Source organism: Canis aureus, chromosome 28 (assembly GCF_053574225.1).
Source record: "Canis aureus isolate CA01 chromosome 28, VMU_Caureus_v.1.0, whole genome shotgun sequence".
In the NCBI taxonomy this organism is placed as follows: domain Eukaryota; kingdom Metazoa; phylum Chordata; class Mammalia; order Carnivora; family Canidae; genus Canis; species Canis aureus.
This window is the reverse complement of record NC_135638.1, coordinates 36447158-36472314: the sequence shown is the minus strand read 5'-3', so window position 1 is coordinate 36472314 and position 25157 is coordinate 36447158. Positions and strand designations below refer to the sequence as shown.

The 25157-nt window shown below is 37.1% G+C and overlaps 1 protein-coding gene across 6 annotated transcripts in view; it reads right to left on the bottom strand.

Annotated features, from left to right (window-relative positions):
- ATP6V1H (ATPase H+ transporting V1 subunit H) overlaps positions 1-25157 on the bottom strand; it is a 168069-nt gene that overhangs the window by 36221 nt on the left and 106691 nt on the right. For 5 of the 6 annotated variants that reach the window (XR_013367417.1, XM_077876932.1, XM_077876933.1 and 2 more), the window contains 2 exons: positions 16393-16494; positions 530-643 (listed from right to left, as the gene is read on the bottom strand). Coding sequence is in view for 5 of the 6 variants with exons in the window: in XM_077876932.1 (XP_077733058.1) it covers positions 530-643; positions 16393-16494 (216 nt within the window). In the remaining variant the exon portion in view is untranslated. The remainder of the gene's footprint in view (positions 1-529; positions 644-16392; positions 16495-25157) is intronic. The other variant, XM_077876935.1, reaches the window with a different exon arrangement.

The following is a 25157-nucleotide window of genomic DNA, read 5'->3' as shown; positions in this document are numbered from 1 at the left end:
CAATTTTTATTTGAAAAGTAAAAACAAATAAGAGAAAAACATGACTTCCATTATTTCAAAAGCAAAAGGCTATAATGAATGAAATAGGAGAGCTGAATCTCAGCTTCTAGTGTTTTCACATAAAGCTATAAAAACCATTCAGGTTAACCATATGCTGAAAAGTGAAACCATGCAAAATTGTAAAGTCTCTGATCAGTAATCCAACTGGATTACTTTCAACTCCAAAAAAAAGACTGTTTCACTTAAGCCACAACTGTCCTTTTAGTTACTTCTGGAATTGTTTTTTATATTAGTACTTTGAATATACATTTTTTGAGAACATCAAACCCATTGGTCTTTCCAAAATGATGTTATTGCTCTCAATTACTAAAATACATTTCTAGATATTTAATCAAAATTGCTGATTTAAAAAAAAAATTGCTGATTTAGAAAACTCATTCATCAGAACATTTTATATAAGAACCTTTGGAAGGGGTAGGTGAGATCTTGCATATCAGTGTGGAAGAGGGAAGGAAAAGTCAACACATACCAGTTGTGCACCATGAGCTTCTGCACAGCCAGAAGAGCATTGTAGCGAACTTGCTGGTCCTCATGGTGCATGTGGTTCATTACCAGCTGCTTCCCGCCAAGCTGTTCAATAACCCTGAGGAACAGAAGCCATTTTATGAAGATGCTGCCATTCCTTTCTAACTCATGCTGTTAGTCAGCTGAGAGCCATATACCAAAGTGCCAAGGGATTTTAAAGAGAAAAGTTATAATACAGGTAAGTAAACTGACACATGCCTTTTTCATATCATTTTTTATGAATCACAGATTTAAAATATTCAAGTTTGCTCTCTTTTAAATTCTTACTGGAAAATCCAGCTGTTATTCTCATCTCCCAATCCAGGCAAATATCTACGGATAACTCAGACTATTGTAGTGCTCTAGAGTATGGTTTTCTACGTTGAGTATTAAAAGCTTTTTTTTTTTTTTAAGATTTTATTTATTTATTTGACGGAGAGAGAGCACAAGCAGGGGGAGCTGCAAAGGGAGAGGGAGAAACAGGTTACCCAATGAGCAGGGAGCCTGATGTAGGGCTGGATCCCAGGACCCTGGAATCACGACCCTCATGAGCCAAAGCATGGATCCCAGGACCCTAGAATCATGACCCTCATGAGCCACTTAACCAGCTGAGCCACCCAGATGCTCCTAAAACTTCTTTATTACCAGTATTTCTAGTTTGCTTAAAAGCTGTGTATTGAGCACCACCTCATGTCTGCCACAATATCAGATCAATATTAAGTCCACCAGTTGCCGTGCTGTGAGGCTCAGATGCAGATTAACAGGAAACACAGGATTAATTAAAAAGTACCCAGGAGAAGCCATATTAATTCCCTGAAAAAGATTTTAAAAGATATCTGTCCTTTATTATAATGACGCAATAGGCCACATGACCTCCTGGCCAGTGAAACAGGGGAGAAAATTCCTACTGTCAAGAGCACTAAGGTGATTGAAACTGACACTGGCTTTCTATCACTGCATCTCCTAACACCCTGAAAAATCCAGCTGCTACAGATGCAAAAGTGAAGCAAAAATGGTGATTTGTTTCATGAACAGAAAGAGGTTCTCCATTCTGTTGTAAGGGTGCGGCTGCAGCTAGAGCGGTGTAGCCTCTTAATGCCAGCACAACAGTGTGGAGTCTCCAGGCTGTACTGTCTAGTGGGCAACACCGCCACCGCTACACAGTCAGCAATAATGCAGCAGGGCCTCTGGCGATCGCAGTCTCGAGGATGGGTAGATGGGGGTCAAGGGTGAAAGAGAAGTTTTTACCTCTATATCCTTTTATACTTTAAAGCATCTTTTTTAAAAAAAAGTATTGAATCAAGGGAAAAAATGTAATTTTAACCAAACATCAATTGAGTGTTTGTTATGTACCAAGTACTGTGCTCTAAAACATTACTTTATCTAACACCAGTTCTATTCATTATCAGATATGTTATATCAAGTCATTTAATCTAGTAAATTCCTTCCTGGCAAATGAGGGGAACAAGGACACCTCCCTTATGGCATTGCTGTGAAGCCCAGGTCCCTGCAATATGGTAAGCCCCTTTCTGCTACTATAATGATAATGACATCGATGATGGTGATGGTGGTTATGAGGACACAGGGGCTGCCCCCCTTCAACTTATTCTCCTCACTGTAAAGTGATCTTTAGAAAAATCTGAATTATCATTTTCCCTGCTTAAAATAGTGGCTAACTGGGTCTTTCACAGTCTGACTTAGAGTTCTCATCCAAGTGCCCCCACAGAGCACAGCCACATACCTGTGCTCTCTGCACTCGGACTCCCCTAGCCTTCTCTCAGGTCCTTCAGCCACAGACTCTTGGTACATGCGGTTTTCTCTCCCAGAAGCTGTCCTACTTTATATAACATCTCACTTTATAGGGAAGGTAACTTCTGTTCATCTTTCAGATCTTGCCTCAATTGTCACTTCCTCAGAGAAGTCTTCTCTCTACCCATATTGATCCCCAAATATGCCCTTTTCATGGCACTGTGTTATCTTTCCTTCATTGTACTCATCTGAGTTGTGTGAGGAAGATGCAAGATGGTGGAAGATTAGGGGACCCCCAAACTTACCTAGTTCGCTCTTTCAAACTATCCTGAACACTTATGAATTCAACCTGAGATGTAAAGAAAGAAGAGCTAGAATGCTATAGAGAGAAAAGTGATCACTTCTTACAAGGTAGGAGTGCAAAGAAGAGAAATGGAGAGGATATATCAGAAGTACTCATCTGAGTTGCAATTTTACACCTGAATAACTTTCTAAAATATCAAATGTCTCCTTCATTAAATAAGAAGATCCATGAAGGCCAAACTATGCATGGCATTGCTTACCCTATGTTCCCAGGGCTCAAGACAGAAAGTTCTCATCAAATATCTATTAAATATATTACCAAATTTTATTAATATGTACTACACTAATAACAATATTATCTAGTTAATTTTTGTCAAAATGACATCATTAAAGGACGAGTAAGCCATCAAAAAAGATAGGCCTTTATTATAGCAAAATTGCCTGACAATAACCCTCCCTCAATTGCTATAGCATACTATTACTAGAATTCTAAATAATTATAATAGCAAATATCTATACAACACTTATACAACACTTACTATTGGCCAGTTGTTCATCTCTGCACTTTCCAATATTAACTCTTTCAAAAGTTATAAGTAGTCTAGGATGGCAGTCAGGATTAATGATAAAGAATAGAAATTTAAGAGAAAAACATACAAATCAGGAATAACATTCAGGAAAAATAAAGTCCCATGGTCTAAGGTACCTTATTCTCATATGTGCTTAGAATTATCCATTGCCACACTAGAAAATACTGATCTGCTTAAGCTGATGATTTAACTAGACATCAGTTTACCTAACATTTTTGTAATACATTAATTTTTTGGAACTGCTGAAATTCATAGGTATATATGTACATACAGGATGATAATACAGAACTCCTGTCTCAGTATCAATTGAGATGCCAAATCAACAGATATCAGACACTAAAGTGAATCCATGAGAGAGTATCAAATACAGATTTTATAAAGAACTCTAACAATTTTTAATCCCCTTGGGGAATTCTATTTCAAATATTAAAGGACCCAGGGAGGGGAAGGATGATTTGTATGTAATCTGTGGAACATGATGGATCACATGGTAGGCCTCTGCCCTGCAGAAAAGAAACAGGTGGTAATGGCTTCCAACCCCATGCCAAGGAAACCTCACACAAGAGACAAGCACACATTTTCTAGTCTGGTGCCTGACAATGACTCAACCCTGAGAGGTCACGGTAACCAGTAAGCAGCAAAGTAGGAGGAGCTGCGTCAGGATCAGCTGACATTCTCAGAAGCCACAGGTGCAAAGATGTTTGAGTGGCTCCATGAGTCAGATGAAACACAACAATGGCTCAATCTAGCCTAGGGGAGCTGCAATGAATGGCCCAGAAAAGGTACCTTCAATGAACCCCAAAAAGTGCTCCCTAGAGAAATGATCAGCTTTAGACATTCACCACGGTGGGAGAGCATAAAGCAGCCAACAATAATAGCAAGTAAGAAAATCCCTGCTTCTCCCTGTGGCCTCCCCCTTCTCCATTCACCAGCCTCAGGAAGAGTGAGGCAACAGTAGGTAAGCTAGGGAAACAGCCAGGAAGAGAAAGGACTGTGGGCCTGCACCTGTTGAGAGCATCAGAGAGAAAAGAGGGAAGGCCTACTTTTGATAAGTAGCATGAAGGGCTACCAAAGGTCTTCAACCAAACCCTTCTTTTGACTTAAAATGACAGTAGGGCTGTTATCTAAGCATGAGGGGAAAAGTAACACAACCCACTAGGTTTTCATCCAAAGGCACAAAAAGATTATCAATCCTGAATAAATTTTAAAGGAGTTCTGAGGAACAAATCTAAAGACATTCTTATTTCACCACAATGTCTTCTTCAACCAACCAATCTGGTGTTAGTATGTATGAGCTACTTTGAGGGGGGTGGCAGGGCTGACTTCTTACATCTGCTAGTTCAGATAATGCTCCTGTCTCCCCTGCCCTTGCCTACTCCTCTCAGAGGGGACTTCTGTGCCTGGTGAGTTTGGAAGCAGGAATCGAGGACACACACACACATCCACATTCTCTTTTCTCTTCCACACCGGTTCAGTGCCACCTGGAGCTAATGGGTTCAGTAATAGGAAGGCTATCTGTCTCTTAATGACTTTCTCAGGGAAGATTCTATTTTGGCCTCAATCTGCTATATCTCCTTTGTCAAGTTTATCAATAGTCTGGAACTCAAGCAAGTAGGAAAGGAATTATTGGTCCCCATCTGGATACCTACAACACTTGGAAAGTACAACTGATTCTATTTATGGTTGTTGTGTTCTATAAAGTTACCATAAATGCTGATTTAGTGAATACTGAGACTTCTAAGGGAAATATAGGATTCTGTTCCTCCAAGCCTCTAGTCATGACATTCTCATCAACCAGTCGATAACAGACTTGTTTTACATGTTTTTGTTTAAAGACAATTCAATGTCTGTTGTTGATTCATCAACAATGGACTCACAGCCAAAAACACTATAACTCATGCCGGAATGAGGCTTATTTAACACGTGGATTTCCTTCATAAGGTAAATCACAGCCTTCTTGTGTTCGGGAACACTAGAGAGCGCTTCAGCACTGTGCTCAGGGGCAATTGTACACAGGGAAGTGACCAAGAAAAGGCACAAAAATGCAAAAACATGGCACTAAACAAATCTCAAAAAGGGCACCGGTTTATAGTACAAGAGCTAAGACAAGAAGGCAGAGCCTCACCTTGTTTGACTTTAGTTGTATGCCCGGCAACTCAAACTTTCCTCTGCCCTGAATGTGTCCACAAATGATCTCAAATACCTGAGTATTAATTTGGGCATTATACGTAAATTCTAACATGCAAATTCACAAATATAGAATCCATGAAAAATAAGGATTAACTGTGTATGAATTAATATAATCTCAGAAAACTGCCATAGTGTGTGTAAAATATGATGGATTTTAAAAAAGAGATCACATACCACTTATATAACAACAAAACAACAATAGCATTTTTATACATGCCGAACACAATACTAAACACTTCATATTTTTCACCTCATGTAATCCTCACAACAAATGTGCTGCCTATTCCTCTATAATGTGGTGTTTTTGACATTTTAAATCCTTGTCCCCTTTACTACCTTCTCATATTATAAGCAAGTAAATTTTGAAGAGTTTTGCTTTTAATAATTGAATGAATAAGTATTTATTCATTAAGCCTTCATTTTCAAACTCAAGAGACTCCAACAGATCTCACAGAGTGATGGACAATCTCCACTCCATTGAAGCTCACTGCAATAAAATGAACATTTCCTGTCTTTTAAATTTAACTGAAACACCAATTACTTTCAGATTATACAGATGTCCAAAATCACTGATGCTTGAAAAAATGGTGAGAAAATCATCTTTCCAGTTAGTTTATTAAAACAAGATATCATTAACATAAGGCATCATTAAAAAGACAGAATATGTGGATGATTTAATTTAGAATTAGACCCGAGTACTTTGTTCATAAGCTATTGTTTAATAGGGAAAAACTTGCTGGCTGTATTCCAAAACAAGTTGAGTCAAGAGCATGTTAGGCTGTAAAGAGCTGCAATATTATAAAACATGATTAACAAGCTCAGTACTGGCAGGAACTCTTAAGAAATGTAGCAGCTGGTGAAATAAGGGAAATGTAATTTTAGAGTAAACTTTAAATATCCTAAAAAGCACAGCACTATTTTTGTTTGTTCTAAAGGTCTTTTTCCTGTCTTAATGTAGTTCTACAATATATACTACGGTTACATAAAATATCCTGATAAGGATTCTACTGTTTAGCATTCTATTCATGGCTAATGAAATTATATACACAATAACATAATGTAACATATTATGATTCTACAATATACTGCTAAAAATGGTTAAGTTGCATGTATGATTCCATTTACAGGCAAGTAGATACTTTTCTATGAAACACTATATATACCCTGAGAGTCTGTAAGTTTAATAGCACAGAAATCACTATTTTGTCTTATTCTATTGTTCCCCTCAAAGAAGGTGATTAACGTTTTTAAAAACAAAAATAATTTAGGAGAATATTTACCAGACTTCTAAATGGAAAAGCATAAAAGTAGTTGAAGAAACCACAAAGGATATAAAAAAAAAAGAAAAGAAAAGAAAAGAAAAGAAACCACAAAGGATTTCACTGAAAGTAAGCTCCGTAAGGCCATGCTCAGAATGATGCCCAGCACATAGCAGATAACAAAACATTAATGCCTAGTGAATAAATGAATTTCACTATATGGTAACTGAAACTGACATGATGAAAATATTATGAACAGAACAGAAATGTAAACAACAAACTTTAAAGATTTCTGTCTTGAACATAAAGACTCCTAACTCTGGGAAATGAACTAGGGGTGGTGGAAGGGAGGAGGGCGGGGGCTGGGGGTGAATGGGTGATGGGCACTGAGGGGGGCACTTGACGGGATGAGCACTGGGTGTTGTTCTGTATGTTGGCAAATCGAACACCAATAAAAAATAAATTTATTTTAAAAATAAAAATAAATAAATAAATAATAATAATAAAGATTTCTTTCTTAAATGTAGCAGTTAAATTCCTAGTAAGTCATGTAAATAATCAAAGTACAGATTAAAAGCACCAGATACCAGTTTCCCCTGTGAGAGTTTAAGAGAAATTGATAACACTCATTGCTGCTGAGAGGGTGGTAAAGATGCTATTTTCACCTAGTGCTGCTTAGAGCCTGAATAATTCTCTATTTAATAATGTTTTTCAAATCTCAGAATTACTTATATACTTTCTCTCATGGAATGTATTTGAGGGACCAGAAAAAAAGAAAATAAATGTTTGCAAAGACATTCACTCTGTTTTTTTAATAATGAAAAATTGGAAGCATATCAAATAGCCACTAGTAAGATTTGAGCACACTGGAATACTTTTATCATTTATCTACAGATAGCATTAATGTATATTTTTAAAAATTTGTAGATGGGAAATTCCCACAAAAAAATCAAGAGATAAAACAGGAGATATTATATGATCAACATTTTGGAAGGAAAAAAGTGTATGTATAGAGGGGAAAAAAAACTGAAAAAAATAAGCTATTACTTTTAGCTCAAAACTAGTCTTGTTTTTTTTATTATTCTTTCCATATTTTTCAAGTTTTCTATAGTAAGGATGTTACATTTCCTGATGACTCTAATTTAGAAAAAATAAATTAACTGGGTTTGATAAAAACTTAATGCCACTATCAAAACAAGTACTAATTTTTACTTTTGTATGCTATGCTAGACTTTGTACAAAGGAAAATAGAGATCTTTACTTCATATAAAAATGTTCATTTTAAAATAAGCAGAAATTCTTTTGATTGCTCTCTCACTCAACATTTATAATGTCCTACTGTGGTAAACAATATGCCTGGTCAGATATAGTTCCTCTTTTTGAGAGTTATAGTCCAGCACACTTAGAGGCTAGCTCAAGCCTCTAAGGGTTTGATGTGGCTCTGATGCTGCTGTTGCAATGTTCTGTTGCATGGAACAATGTTCATTACACCATCTGTGCCAATGAGTTATGCATACAAAGGGGGCACTCTCTCCTTGGGACAACTCTCAGGCACTAGTCATCAAAGTGTGACTGCAGCGTCTGTCAGGGCCACAGGTGGTCTTGTGTTTTCCAAAGACTAAACAATGGAACAATTTTATTCACATTCCATCATACTCATTTGAAAAATAAGATTAATGAGTGGTATTTGTTTCTTGGAAATCATATCACAATCTTAAAGGCTGTGGGTCCTTTACAAGAACTAACTGCCAAGTATAGTTGACAGGGTAAATTCATTCAGATAGCTTACTTTCATGTTATTTGCATTTATTGAGGACAATTATTAAATACACAGTTTGGGGTAAGTTACTGTTATGTTATGCTCTCAGTCTGAATTTACAAAAACAAGCTACTGAATCAAAAGGGTTTCTTTAAACTATAAAAGGAGTCATGAAAATAACAAGTATGTAAAATAAGAGTGAACAGGACTCCATTTTTAATATCATATATAAATCTGCATGCCAAAACAAATCTGAGTGTGATAAAAGAGAATGACAGATGAGAATTATGCTATGACCACTCAAATATTTATCAATGGACCAGCAATATATTCACGGGTAAGCTCCAAAATATTCCTTTTTTTTAATTTAAATTCAATTAGCTGACATAGAGTATACATCATTAGTTTCAGATGTAGTGTCCAATTATTCATCGGTCGTGTATAACATTTCTGATATGAAACTTTGTCAACTGATTTTACTGTTTGAAATGGAGAAAGGGACAAAATTCAAAAGGAGACAACATCCTGACGACACTCCTGCTGTGTGATGAGTATAAATCATTACTAAGAAACTTGTAAAAAGAAAAATAGTCCACCACAAAGAACACTATGTTCTTAGAGAAAGCCAAATTTCCTTATTAAGTAATTTTTAACATCACATGATATCAAAAACATACAGTGGAGAAGAGTAGTTAAACCTTGAACAACACAAGGATGGAGGAGGTTAGGAACATCAACACACAGTTAAAATCCACATATAACTCCTGACTCCCCCAAAACTTAATTACTAATAGCCTACTGTTGACCAGAAGTCTTACCCAGTAATATAAACAACACAAATTTTGTGTGTTATACTATATGTGTGTTATACCATATACCATTCTGACAATAAAGTAAGCTAAAGTAAAGGAAATGTTATTAAGGAAATCATAAGACAAAATACATTTATAGTACTGTATTATAAAAAGTCCACATATAAGTGGGACTACACAGTTCAAACCAATGTTGTTCAAGTGGCAACTGCAATTGCTATTGTGCAGGATAACAGATACTAACAACTGGACAAAATTACTCATTTAACTGGTTTATCAAAAAACACCTAAATGGTACTTACTATGTGTTGACTCTGTCCTAAGTGCATTACATGTGAACTCATTTAATCCTCACATTTACAGAGGAGGAAACTGAGGCACAGAGAAGCTATATGCCAAGGTTGCACAGTTACAAGGTGGTAGAGCTGAGATTTGAACTTAGCCAAGTTTAGTCTGTGCACTTAACCACTGTGTAATTCTGTGCTGATGACTGTGGTGCCCATTAGCTATTAGCATATGTACTATGCACCTATGGAGAAGATATTCCTGTTGTAGCCATTCCTGCCAATTTACTGTAGTGAGTTAACATTTTTTTTAACTTAATAGCAATAAAAAATAAGAAAAAGTGAGTAAAGAACTTGACTTATGCATTACTCAAGCATTTTATTCTTGATATCTTGGTAAAAGATCAAGAACAAAGTAATTCTTGACAATAACATGAAAGAGTTATCAGTAAATTTATTAAATGCCATAAACTATAATTAAATTTAAGTATTGGGACACCTGGGTAGCTCAGCGGTTGAGCATCAGCCTTTGTTCGGCTCAGGGCGTGATCCTGGAGTCCCAGAATCAAGTCCCACTTCCGGCTCCCTGCATGGAGCCTGCTTCTCCCTCTGCCTATGTCTCTGTCTGTCTGTCTCTCTCTCATTCTCTCTCTCTCTTTCTCTCTCTCTCTCTCTCGGTCTCTCATGAATAAATAAATAAAATCTTTAAGTATTAGTTTTTTTAATGTTTATTTCAAATTCTGGGTCTGCAAACTATTTATTAAGTTTGAGAAACACTCCTGTATAGGAAGATGTGAGAATGACATCACAGGAAAAAAAAATGCTACCTTTTATCAAGCAGATTACAAAAGAATGAGACTCTTTAAGGGACTATGTGATAAGGAGAAAATAATCTGAAAATACATCTCAAACAATAAGGAGCAAAAGACTGTACAGAAATTTAGTTATTCTGAAATAGACTGGTGAGGGGCTTCAAAAAAAAAAGAATGAATACACTGGTCCATGGATCCATGTAAGATGTAAGCCACTGGAAAGACCAAAAAACAAACAAAAACAAACAAACAAACAAAAAAAAAAAACAGTAGTATCACCGCTTATGAACAAGCAAAAAAAAAAAAAAAAACAAACAAACAAACAAAAAAAACTTTTAGGAAGTGTTTTAGCACTTAGGACTGATGCAGCGGGTGATACCAGTGATGTGTAGAAGGCAAAGTATGGTGTCCAAGATAATCCTTAATTGGGGAGACAGTTGGGAAGGGAGATAAGAATGGATGTGGCTGAATTGGATGATGTGAAGGCATAAAAGGCTTCTGATTAGCAGTAGATATGGTGTAAACAGTGTATCTGTAGGACACATTTGAAACACTAGCTGGTTCATGATGGTTCTTACAGGTAAGTCCTTAAATAAGCTTTTCACCACTTATATGATTTTAGAATGAGGGCACTTTATCTAGATTTACTTTTTAGCCACCTTTTTCAAAAGTACTATAAATAAACCATTACATACGTATGAAGGATCCATCCATTCAAAGGAACCCTGAATCTCTCATAATGGACAGTAAGCATCCTGCCCTTTGCTCCTAGGAAGACATCTATTTGAAAAGGGCATTCAATGTGCAAGAAGCAAAGAAAGCTGAGAGAAATATCTCCCCACCTATAAAACCCTCATTTCTGTATTAGCTTGCTTTCTGGCAAGTTCACCTATGAATATACCACTCCACTGGTCACTGTGATTCACCTGTATGATGTAGGCTGCAATCAAATTCATAGCACCAAGGTAAAGCATCATGATTTTATTATCCATGTCCCCCAAGGTCCTAGATCTAACCAGCTGAAAAAATGCCATAAAGCATCAGATCTACTTAAAATTCAAAGGTTTTCCCCTAAGTTCTGCATGAATCCAGGTATAGATGGATATATAAAGAATGTGCAGATTCTTCGTTGGCCCAAGAGGGAAGTCCAGGGCAATTCTTTCATCTATAACAAATGCTGACCAGTGAGTTGAGGCTAACTTGAATGTCTTCCAGGGTGAAGGTAGTATCACTGATCACTTTTTGGGGAAGTGATCATATTCAGCTGAGGACTATGTGATCTACTGGTAGTGTTTCCTTAAATACTTGAAGGCTTCTTATGACCACTCCTAAGGTGTAAGTTACTAGGGTTTTGAGGAGGGAAGCAAGTTCATGCTTGGCCTTCATACAGGAAGTACAATACCAAGGACACTCATGGCCCCTGGAAAGAAAGTGTTTACAACTATTGGGCCACCCAAATGAGATCTTCATCAGCTAGGAGGGAGGAATAAGGGGAGGGCAGACAAGTTGATGGTGTCCTCAGTGTGGTCTCCCAGATGGATGAACCTTAGGGGTCTCGGTTCAAGTCAGATACCAGAGTCTAGTCCTGGTTCTAGAAAAGACTGACATATTTGTCTATGGTACCAGATAGGTGATACATGTCTGCCCCAAGGAATGGATAAAGGAGGCTTCAGGATGGAGGGTAGGGAAGACATAAAGAACTACTGAGAGGTATTTTGCTTGGGAGATGCAAAAGCTATTATCCCTTCTGTTTCCAACAGATGTCTCAAGAGTTTAAAGGGAATGACCACCAAATTGTGGCAACACTCTCTGGAGGTAGATGACAGATCCAGCAATTAAAGTGTGCAACAGCTGAAAGATCTGTTTTCCTTCATGAGGAAAGCTACAGGGATAATTCACTGAAAAACAAAGATCATTAATATTCTCCCTCTCCTGTGGTTCTATTTTTCTCTTTACAGGTGCTAAAGTTGTTACACTTCAACTGCTACAAAATCAGAACCTATAATTTCACCTATTTTACAGTCATTGACTAAATGCATACAGACCTTTGATCTAGAAGGGTCAGTTGACAAGAAGGGTAAAAGCACTACCATAAAATTTGCAGAGATGGGCTATGGGAGTGACATCTGCAAGATGGCTGAATAAGACATCCTTCACACATATCGCCCCTCTTCAACAGCAATAATTGGGCATCCATTCATGGAAAAGTGCCTTCATAGGATCTTTGGGATCCAGGTAGGGGACTGTGAAACCCTGGTGCATTCTCCAACTGAGACACTTTGAGAAGGTAGGCTTACACTCAGGTAAGCTGATTCACTGACTATGGTCCTGGCTACAGACCCAGAAACAGCTCTATAACCGAAAACTCTGCTACAATCCTGTTGGTTTCAGTTCTACCACTAACAAAATATGCCAAGGGACCTTGGAGGAATCATACTACCCATCCATCAGCTAACAGACACAGAGACTTTGGTCTCAGTTGTGTGGATTCTGAAATAGTCCTTAGACAGGCTCTAGCCCTTCTCTGCTGAGGTCTGGAAGTCCTTCCCTTACCCAGGAGTTAAACCTGACAAACTCTGTCAAACTGTAGATTCTGAAAGCACCCTATAACTGGTCTCTAGTCCATTCTGGCCAGTCCCCATTCTTGCTGGCACAGAGACCCAGCAGGAGATTTCTGGCTGCACCCTTATAGATTCTGAAGCGTTCTATACATGGCTCTAGTCCCATCACAGAAGGCCTGCCAGCAGGCCAGCCAACTTCAGGGACCTAGCAGGAAACCCTCTGACAATGCTCCCAGAGATCCTAAAAAGGGCCCTATATCCAGCTCCATCCCTTCCCAGCCAGTCCAAGAGCAGTACTGCTGACCCAGAAAACCAGTGAGAGACACTCTTCATGTGCACCCTAGAGATCCTGAAAGGGTCCTCTACTCGGTTCTATTCCCACCAAGCTGCAGTCACAAGCAGTCCTGCCAACATAGGGACCTAGTAGGGGACACTCTCATCTGTGCCTCAGGAGATCCTGAAACAATCCTATCCTTGGCTCCAGTTCCTCCAGCCAAAGTCAGGGAGCAGTCCGACCTGCCCAGGGACCAGGTGGTAAAAATATCCATTCATGCCTCCAAAGCCAGATATGCAGACTTCAGTCATGGCCAGGATACTAAAAATGCCCAAGAGCTTGGTTCCAGCCCTTCTCAGCCAAGGCCCAGCACCTATGCTGCCCATGTAGGACTCAGCAGTGACCAGGCAGCAGTCCCCACTGGAACTTGGCAGGAGCTATACCCATCCATATACCTGAGAAGGGAACAGCTGACTAAGGACACAACTGTGGGAGCCTGAAGTGGACCCTTGTCCCAGCACTACCCTACTGAACAAGGTACTAGAGGCAGTCCCAGCCATATGAAGACCAGAGTGAAAACATGCCTACCTAATACCCCAATAATAAACCTGTCAACCATGGACACCACTGCAGACTCACAACCATGTACAACCCACTCCAACCCAGCATGAATGTGATTCCAAAAGTAATGCATCCATTAGCCCAGGCAACAGAGAGGAGGTCATTATCTATTGAAAATGGTAAAGACTAAAAGAAGTATTTGTTCCTTCAAATGTAGACATTGATGCAAAGCTAAACAGACCCCAAAGAATCAGATAAATATAACACTACCAAAGGAAACTAACTAAAGCTCCAGTAACCAGTCCCATAAAAATGTATACCTAAAGTTTACCTAACAAAGGATCAAAAAAACAATCATCTTAGAGAAACTTAATGAGATGAAAGAGAACACAGAGAGACAACTGAACAAAATTAGAAAAACAACACATGAACAAAATGGCAATAAAGAAACAAATAAATAGAACCAAACAGAAATCCTGGAGCTGAGAGAAGTAAAAACTGCAATAGGGAGCTTTAACACAGAGACTTATGCACCTGCTGTATCTATGCCATCTGCTTCTGGAGTGTACCCAAAATGAAGTTCTATGCTAGACCAGTAAACAAGAGTTTGCTGGGTCAGAATGAAAACATCCTGCAGTTCAAACACTGAGTGATTCAGTAGCTACACTAAATAATTTTCTACTTTTCCTGAAGTAGGTACCAATATCCTGAGTAATTTCCCATATGCCACTTGCCTAATGTTCTCTCATTTACCCTCCAGAAGAGCTTTGGGCAAGCCCAGCGCTCCAAAACTAGAGGCTACTATGCTGCATTTTGCACAATTACCATCATATGGAGTTCACAGATGTTCATGCTCATTATTCTCACCCAGAAAAAGTACAAGAGAAACTCCTTTTCACTCCAAAGGGACGTGAATGACAACCTCTTCTTATCTCTGAGACCAAAGGTAGGCTGCCCCTTGCCCACTTCAAGCCTACTTCTCCGTATAGCAGATCCTGACAACTCAGTATGTGACCCATGTGATATTCCAAGTGGAGTTTACCAAGATCCACCAATACAAAGCAGTGTGAGTGACTATAAATCAGATCTAGAAAAAACAAAGTGAAGATCAAAAATAATATATTCCACAGACACTTGGAAAGAAAAGGTAATTTCTCTGCTTGAAAAGCTATACCTCCATTCAGTCACTGACATGGTGCTTTATAATGTTTAAATATTTATAAACTATAAAGAGAAAGAGGAACTTATAAAGTAATTGTGAAATGTTAAAGTATGCAATTATATCTGTGGCTCTGCCAATTTTTGCTCACATTCTAAGATGTTCTGGGCTTACCTAATACTGTTTTATGATAAATAAGATAAATAAGATAAATACTATTATATGTCTTCCTCATAGATAACTTTGATTAATATAAAATACAAACATTAGTAATAATAAAAGTACCTAGGGATGGCTGGGTAGCTCAGTCAGTAAAGTGTCTGCCTTTGACTCAGGTCATGCCTGGGATTGAGCTCTACGTCTTCCTGCTCAGTAGGAAGCCTCGTTCTCCCTTCCCCTCCCCACTCAGGCTCTCTCTCTCTCGTTCTCTCAAATAAATAAAATCTTCAATAAAAATAATAATAAAAGTAACTAATACTTATTGAGTACTTACTGTGTACCTCCTGGCACTACTCTAATCACTATATTGGGTTAATTCATTTAATCTGTGCATCAGTCTTATAAGAAAGGAATATGACTATCACCCCAATTTTATAGATTAGGAAATCAACTAGCAAGTGAAATAGGAATAATTCAACCAAGGCACATTGCATTTCTGCTTTTCCAAATAATAGAAACCAGCCCTTTTATACAAACATTTAATGTTTTCTCCCTTGATATTTTCTCCCTTGATATAATACTGGTACCTTAATTTCTTATTTTTCCCAAAAAAGCCTACCTTTTCATTGTTAATATACCTAGATGATTTTAAATTATGTGGCCAGTATCACTACCTCTGTAAAGTCTTATATGTCTCCTCCCACATGGAATTCCTCTTTTCAATACTCTGAAATATACAATTCTATTCCTATACATCTAACTGTAACTTTTCTTTCTTTTTTTTTTTTTCTGTAACTTTTCTTTACAGGTATTATATTTCCTTCAATATTGTGAATCTAAGAAGTTGAATAATGATGTCTCATTTCAGGCACCTGAGCTCAGGGGATTAAGCATCTGACTCTTGATTTCAGCTCAGGTCATAATCTCAGAGTCATGAGATTGAACTCCATGGCAGGCTTACTGCTCAACAGGGAGTCTGCTTGAGATTGTCTCTCTCTCTTTCTCTCTGCCCCATCCCCTCCGTGCATATAGTGTGCACTCTCTCCCTCTCAGATAAATTAGTAAATCTTTAAATAATAACAAATGTCTCATCATCTCTGTAACTACTAGTAGTAGTTGAAAAATAACCAGTGCTCACAAAATCGCTATTGAATTAAAATCATACAAACCAAAATAAAACCCTGAATGTGAAATTTCTAATGTGATCTCTCCTGGTCACTACACAAGTAGTATTATAGTTGTACTGATACTTTTATACCACCCATTTTTAATTAGGTTTATCATGAGTCCCCATATTATGGGCATCTTGATTTCACCTACTCCATTAGTTCCTCTGCTAAATTACTTTTCCCTTACCGTTTGCCTCGTGGATAATGCCGCACATATTCTCCAACATCATGAGCAGCAACAGCTAAGACTTGTGGATCATCCGACACCTCCAGAAGTTTTGTCAAAATTCTGAAAGAAATTTAATTCAAAGAGAGACTGATTTCTAGTTCTTCTATAGAACACAACAAAGCAAAAAAAAAAAAAAAAAAAACACAACAAAGCATAGGTACGATGCAGATATCTTCTGAAAATAGACATTTACAAATGTAATCACATATTCTACAGATTTTACTATTACACATAATATATTACATATAAGTTAGCAGGTTACTTTATAAATTTATACCAGGTTACTTTCAGATGCACAATGTACACCACATACAATTCCCAAAATATCAGGAACATCTTCTCCTGCTCTCTCAAAAAAGACAACTACGATGCCAGTTAATGTTATCTTAATATACAATTACCAGTGAGTCCTTGCCAATTATATTTTGAAAATTAATCACTTGTAAGTTTTTTGTTAAGAACAAGAAGTTATTTTATTGTTAAGAAGAAGTTACTTTAAACTGTGATCAAGAAGTTTACTTAAGAAGTTAGTTACTTAAGAAGTTACTTTAAGCTGTGATCAAGATAGAGCATGAGCCCTGAGCACACACATTCCCCCCACCCACCACCTCTAGGCCTCTCTCTCACTCCAAGTCCCAGAAGAACCTAAAACTGAACTTCACAAGTCAAACAATACAAAACAGCAAGTGAATGGTTCTGAGAAGATGGCCACCCAAATTCACAATCCTGACTCCCTTGCTGTCCTTTCGGTCCTTTCTCTACAGCAATCACATAGGCAGAGTGAAACCACTGCAAGAGCCTGATGGTGATTCTGAGAACGGGAGCCAACCAGATGCAGAGAAGACTCCCTTCTGTAGGGAGCTGGAGCCTTGACCATAGATTTCTGCCTCCTCAAGGACCTCCAGGGAGAGGGTTTATCTCACCTAGTGGCACATGTGTCCCCCGGAGTGGAGGGAGAGGGGGTACTCCATGGCCATGGCCAAAATCCAATCCACTGGAAAAGACTGCCTTCACCCTGAGTATGAGGAGAGATCACTCAAGGAATAGATCATTCCTGTGTTATTTAAACTGCTAATGGGCACAAAAATGGAAAGAACACCACTCAATTCATTCCACAAACAGAGCATAACTGGGAAAATTGATCAAAAGGAGTAATCTTTTTAATGGCTAGGCAGAAGACTAACATATAAAAAATAAAATCTGCTTTCTAATATGCCAGCAATAGCCACTCACGTAAACAGATATATGAAAACCTTACAGAATTAGCTAATTGAACTAATAGAATACTGAGAGAATATCCTTTCAGTTCTCAGCTCACATATCAACTCTTGCTTAAGAGCCTCTGATCTCCCTAAGATACTCTGTCCCTTATCATTTTCTACCCCACTTCTTGGTGCATTTTTCTTCACAGGACTCATTACCACCAATCATAATATTATATAGTTTCTTGACTACATTTTTTTAGTCTCTCTCTCCCAAATACAATGTATACTTAACAACAATAAGAACTTAATTTTATTTGCCATTGTGTCTGCAACACCTAGAGCAGTACTGATCATACAACCCATGCAACAGATGCTCAAGAAACACTTGCTGAAAAAAAAAATGAATATATAATTTAAGTATAAAATGGTGATGCCGCCAATTGGAAAAAAGTTTGACAGATCCTAACAGAATTTAAAATACACAGACCCTTTGATCCAGCAATTTTACTTCTAGGAATCTAACCTACAAAAATATTTTCATATTTCCACAAAGATATCTATGTACACTAGCTTTAAACAATGACTAAAATAAAAGGCTACAGGGTGGAGGCCACATCCAAGAGTTAGGCTTTTTCCCTCCATTTCTTCTTCCATGCTGGTGGCACCTACTTTGTCCTCTGTTAACACTATGTCATGTATAAAGCAGTTTCACATTCACCATTTTATCGAACACCTACAACTAGGATTATTGGTTCTTCCTATCTTATAGAGATGTAAAACCAGAGGCTCAGTGAAATAAAATAGCCCAAAACAACAACAAAAAAATTAGAATTAAAATTTTTTAAAATAATAAAACTAAGTCATTTTAACAGACCCTAAGCCATAATAAGTGAAAAAGACAAGTCACAAACACATTCTGATGATGACATGTATAAATAACTTTATATAAAGATGCAGGTACAGGTATGTCTATGAATGAAAGAACACTGGAGAAGTCTATCACCTGCTGACTTTGGCTACCACCGGGGAAGAGTTTGAGAGAGGAGTAGTAAAGAAACCTTTTCTCTTTACTCCTGTATGCCTTCAAGAGTATTTGAATGACTTGGCCCAGGCTGTTTGATATAACTTAGAATTCAAAAATTCAGCACACATTTTTTTTAAAAAGTTACTTAATTTTACTAAGATGCTCAAGATGTTACTATCCCTTAGAATTGCTAATTTCCTTTTTCTTTTTTTAATTTAAGTTCAATAGCCAGGGCAGCCCGGGTTGCTCAGTGGTCTAGCGCCGCCTTCAGCCCAGGGCCTGATCCTGGAGACCCGGGATCAAGTCCCACGTCAAGCTCCCTGCATGGAGCCTGCTTGTGTCTCTGCCTCTCTCTCTCTCTCTCTCTCTCTCTCTTTCTGTGTGTCTCTCATAAATAAGAAAAAAAAAAAAAAAGGAACTAAATTCAATAGCCAACACACAGTATATCATTAGTTTCAGATGTAGAGTTCAATAATTCATCAGTTACATATAACACCCAGTGCTCATCATATCACATGCCCTCCTCAATGCCCATCACTCAATGACCCCACCCCTTCCACCTCCCCTCCAGCAATTCTCAGTTTGTTTCCTATAATTAAGAGTCTCTCGTGGTTCTTCTCCCTCTGATGACTTCCCATTAAGCTTTCCCTCCCTTCTCCTATGATCCTCTATGCTGTTTCTCATATTCCACATGAGTGAAACCATATGATAATTCTTTTTCTGATTGACTTATATTTCACTCAGCAAAATACCCTCCAGTTCCATCCATATCGATGTAAATGGTAAGTAGTCATCCTTTCTGATGGCTGAGTAGTATTCTATTGCATATATATACCACATCTTCTTTATTCATTCATCTGTCAATGGACATCACTTGGTATCAGGGAAATATAATCAAAACCAAAATGAGATACCACCTCATACCAGTCAAAATGGCTAAAATTAACAAGACAGGAAACAACAAATGTTGGTGAGGATATGGAGAAATGGGAACCCTCTTGCCCAGTTGGTGGAAATGCATACTGATACAGACACTCTGGAAAACAGTATAGAGTTTCCTCAAGAAGTTAAAAATAGATCTACCCTACGATCCAGCAATTGCACTACTAAGGATTTACCCCAAAGATATAAATGTATTGATCCGAAGGGGTACCTGTACCCCAATGTATATAACAGCAATGTCCACAAGAGCCAAACTGTAGAATTGCTAATTTTAAATTAAAGTTTAAAATTTAAGTTTAAAATATCTAACATGAAGTTTTGAAACCATTTGACTATTTGCCGACAAACTATTCAATTACAAAATGCAAATCTTATTTCTTAAGATCTGTACTAAAAAACAACTTGAATCACCATGACCTTTGCTCATATCATTTGCATTTCAACAAATACTTAAAAGCAATAAAACACTGTTCACAATCCGTACAAGTCTATGAAGCTTACATACTTTAGTTTCTGCAGCTCATTTATTTGGTAATGTCTCCTAAGAGTGTGGCTCAACATTTCTCTACCTACCCTTACTTTTTTTTTTTTTTTTACCTACCTTTTTCTATCATCATCTCACTGTGTCAAATATCTAACTCTGTAAACAGGAAACACTAATAAAAAAACCTCACTGTCAATCAAGGAATTATTTCATTAAGCAGTAATTACGTGCCTTTTATTTTCCAGACTGAGATATCTGCATTTCCAAATAATAGAAAAGAAAGGATGAGAATTTATTATATACATTCATGTTCCAAACTCAGTGTAAATATACACCTCACAATAGGATCCCATAAATGAGGAAATAAGATCCAGAGAAGTTACATATCTGCTTAAACATACAACAACTGTTGAAACAGATTTGAATCACTATGTGTCGACTCTAGGCCATGCTAAGCAACTACCCCATGATGATAGTTCATTCAACTCAAGCACATGAAAACCCACAAAGAAAAAACAAGACATATATTCAATCTCCCATACATTTATTTTTTTATTTCAAACTTGCTCTTTTTAAAAGGCCAACTTGCAAAGTATTCTAAAATGAAGTTTAATTCAACTGAGATATTTTAATAGTTTCTAGAGATTAAAGTATGTTCATATTTTTACTATTTTGAAATTTTATTAAGATATTATTTTATGAAATAAGAAAATATTCACTTAAGATTCCTTAAAATATAACAGAATATTTGTTCTGAATATCTCAAACCAAAAGCCAGCAAATTACAGCTGAAGTCTAAACCCAGCAGCTACCTGTTTTTGTACATAAAGTTTTATTGGAACAAAGCCACACTTACTAGTTTGCCTACTGTCCATGATTGCCTTGGCAGTTGTGACAGAGACTGAACGGCTCACAAGGCCTCCATTGTTTACTTCCTGGGCCTTTACAGAAAAAGTTTGCCAATGCAGCTTTAAACCATATTCAGTGATCTGAGTCATTCTCCATATAGCTGAGACCCTTGATAATCAATATATGGTCTGCAAACCAGCAGTATCAGTATCACCTTAGAAATGCTGAATCACAGACCCAATCCTGGACCTACTAAATTAGAATATGCATTTTAACAAGATCTCCATTAACATTTGAAAACTGGGGCAGCCCTGGTGGCCCAGCGGTTTAGCGCCGCCTGCCACCTAGGGCGTGATCCTGGAGACCCGGGATGGAGTCCCACATCAGGCTTCCTGCATGGAACCTGCTTCTCCCTCTGCCTGTGTCTCTGCCCCTCTCTCTCTCTGTCTCTCTCTCTCTGAATAAATAAAATCAAAAAAAATTTCAAAAAAACTTTTTTTTTTGAAAACTGTAGTCTTAGACTCAAAAAAACGTTCAAAGTAGAAAGGATTAATCAAATATAGAAAATACAGAAATGATTTTAACGGCTATCCCTAGGCCATTCAGCCCACTGAATATGCTCAGCGACAATGAAAATATTTTTGTATTATTATCTGTAAACTGAGTACACTTTCCATTTCTGTATTTGTCATCAATAACAACAGTAGATTCATCAATCAAAAGCCAAACCTCTACCACCATATTAACCACAAGCTGAGATTCTGTCAGAGACTCCAATGGGATCAAGACAGCAACATATCACAGCTCTGGAGTCAGACCAAATGTGAATTCTGTCTCTCAGATTTGCTAGAAATGTAATCTTGGAAAGTGTCTGTTCAAAGCCAAAACAGAATTTCTATTATTATTCTGATTGATCACTCCACAAATTTGCTCTTGTTGTCTTTCACAATGTTTTTCCTGTTTTAAAAACTTGTTTGCTCCCTTGGCCTTTGCTTTTCTTTTATCATTTGCATAGTTTCTTGTATTTCAGAATATTTCCTTATTCAAACAAAACACATACTTATTTCAAAATTATACAAGATTACAAAGTATTTTCTGCATACTATCAAACTAAAACTGATAGTGAAAAAATGAACTTACATTGCATACTTGCTAAGTTTGGAATTACCTGAAAAAAATAGGTCGGGGCCTGAAATAAGTGCAGTTCTCTACAGATAAAAAGAAGGCTAGTATTCACTGTGTTTTTAATAACAGAATAAAGATTTCTTCTGTATCTATTTATCACCTAGTTTGAGGGACAGCACTACCATGCCCCTCCTTGCCAATTATCCCCATACAGATAACTTATAAGAATGGAAACAGGGGGCACCTGGGGGGCTCAATCAGTTAAGTGCCCAACTCTTGATTTCAGCTCCAGTCATAATCTCAGGGTCATGAGATTAAGCCAAGCACAGGGCTCCATTCTCAGCAGGGAGTCTGCTTGTCCCTCTTCCTCTGCTCTTCCCCCATCCTCACATATGCATGCTTTCTAAAATAAATAAATAAACAAATAAACAAACAAACAAACAAAACTTTAGGGAAAAAAAAGAATGGAAATTAAGGACAAACGACGACTTTAAAATTTCTCTAAAACTAAAGTGCTACATGTCATTGTTTCTGATTATTCAGAAAAATCACTAAGGGTCATAAAAAAGTAAAGAGAATAATTTAAAGGAGAACCATAAAACCGAAACCTAATGACAGAAAGCAGAACATGTACTTCAAAAGGCTCCTTAAGTATATCATAATAAAAATATATGTAATGCTTTAGTAATAATTTATAAAAAGCTCCCCTCCATTATATTCAAGTTTTCCAAAAAACTAGATTTAAAAGCCATTATTCAAGTTCATTTGTTGCTGTTAAAAACCCAAAGTAATGGGGCACCTAGGTGGCTCAGTGGTTGAGCATCTGCCTTTGGCCCAGGTCATGAGATCAAGGTGTTCTGGGATCAAGTCCTGCAACAGGCTCCCTACAGGGAGTCTGCTTCTCTCTCTGCCTATGTCTCTGCCTCTCTCTGTGTGTCTCTCATGAATAAATAAATAAAATCTTAAAAAAAAAAAAACCTCAAAGTAGCACAACAATGTTGATAAGATAATCCACTTTTCCCTCATCTATTCTCCATCAGTCCTGCCAACATCAACCACTCATTTTGGTTTGCTAAACTTTTAAATAAGCTTAATATATCATTTTTGGTAATACATGGAAAATAAGTATAAACAACAGAGATAGGTCTCCCTAAAATCATTTATCAGACACAAGTATATACCTCCTCTCCTCCTTCTACCTTGTTAAAATGACAGTAAAAGAATTTTTTTTCTCATTTTCAAGTTTTTTCTTCAGTTCCAGTTACTTAACATATTGTATTCGTTTCAAGTGTAGAATTTAGTGATTCATCACTTACAAATAACACCCAGTGCTCATCATAAGTGCCCTCTTTTAATGCCCATCACCCATTTAACCCAACTCTCCACCCATCTCCCCTCTGGTAACCACTAGTTTGTTCTCTATAGTAAAGAGTCTGTTTCTTGGTTTGCTTCTCTTCCTCCCCCTCCCTCATGTTTCATTTGTTTTGTTTCTTAAATTTCACATGTGTGAAATCCTATGATATTTATCTTTCTCTGACTTATTTCACCTAGCATAATACTCTCTAGCTCCATCCATGTCACTGCAAATAGTAAGATGATATTCTTTTGATGGCTACACACACACACACACACACACACTCTCTCTCTCTCTCTTACATACATACACAAGGACCGCATCCTCTTTATCCATTCATCAGTCAATGGACATTTGGGGTCTTTCTATAATTTGCTATTGTTGTTAATGCTGCTACAAACATCGGGGTGAATATATACTTTCAAATCAGTATTTTTGTATCCTTTAGGCAAATACCTAGAAGTGCAATTGCTGGATCACAGGGTAGTTCTATATCTAACTTTTTAAGGAATCTTCATACTGTTATCCAGAGTGGCTACACCAGTTTGCTTTCCCACCAACAGTGTAAGAGGGTTCCCCTTTCAACACAGTCTTCGCCAACACCTGTTGTTTCCTGTGTTGTTAATTTTAGCCATTCTGACTGGTGTGAGGTGGTATTTCATTGTAGTTTTCACGGTTTTTCTTTTTAAAGCTTAGACCCATGGGAAATTAAACAACAAAATATTAAAATAGACAGTCAGAAGAACAAATGCTAAGTAATTTGAGAAAACAAAATACCAAGCTGGCAGTGAAGGAAGTTACATAGAAACCTAATGTGCAACATGGAACTCTTTAGCAGTATTTCTATAAACCAAATTCAAATTGTACTGTCCAAAATGGTAGCCACTAGCCACATGAGTTATTTAAAGTTAACCTGACTGACAATAATTAAATCAAAAATTGAGTTTTTCAGTCACACCAGCAACATTTCAAGCACTCTTTAGCCACTGAATACCATACTGGACAGCACAAACATAAACTATTTCTATCATCACAAAGAATCACTACTAAAGCTAAAATTTTTTTTTTAAAGCTAAAATTTTTAAATGAAAATTTTTAAATGGCACATTATACAGGAATGCGGAGAAAAATAATATACATAGGAATAAATCTAATGAAAGATGAGCAAGAACATTAGAACAAAATCCTACAATAAATGAAAGGCTATTCCACAAAGACCAGAGACGCCCAAATTGAAAAACTATCAATTCTCCCAAGAATGAACTACAGATTCAATCTCAATCAAATCCTACTAGAATTGTTAAATTGACAAGTTTATTCTAAAACACATATAGAAATTTAGAAGGCCAAAAGATGCCAAGCTAACTTGGAAAAACAACAAATTTGTGGAGTGCTGATGTTATCAGATACCAAGACTTGCTATAAAGTACAGCAATAAACATAATATAATACTGGAGCAAGAACAGACAAATCAATGATGCAACAGAATAAAGAATTCAAGGAGACATCTGCATACAAAGATACTAGGCAGGGAAATTAGGCAAGGAAAAAAAACAAAGAAAGAAAGAAAAGGCATCCAGATTAGAAAGTGAGAAGTAAAACTATATTTACAGATGACATGATCTTATATATAGAAAAAGCAAAGGAATTCACTAAAAAAAGTTATTAAAACTTATTTTAAAAGCTCAAAGAGATTGCAGAATATAAGAATACAGAAAAATCAATTGTATTTCTATAAAC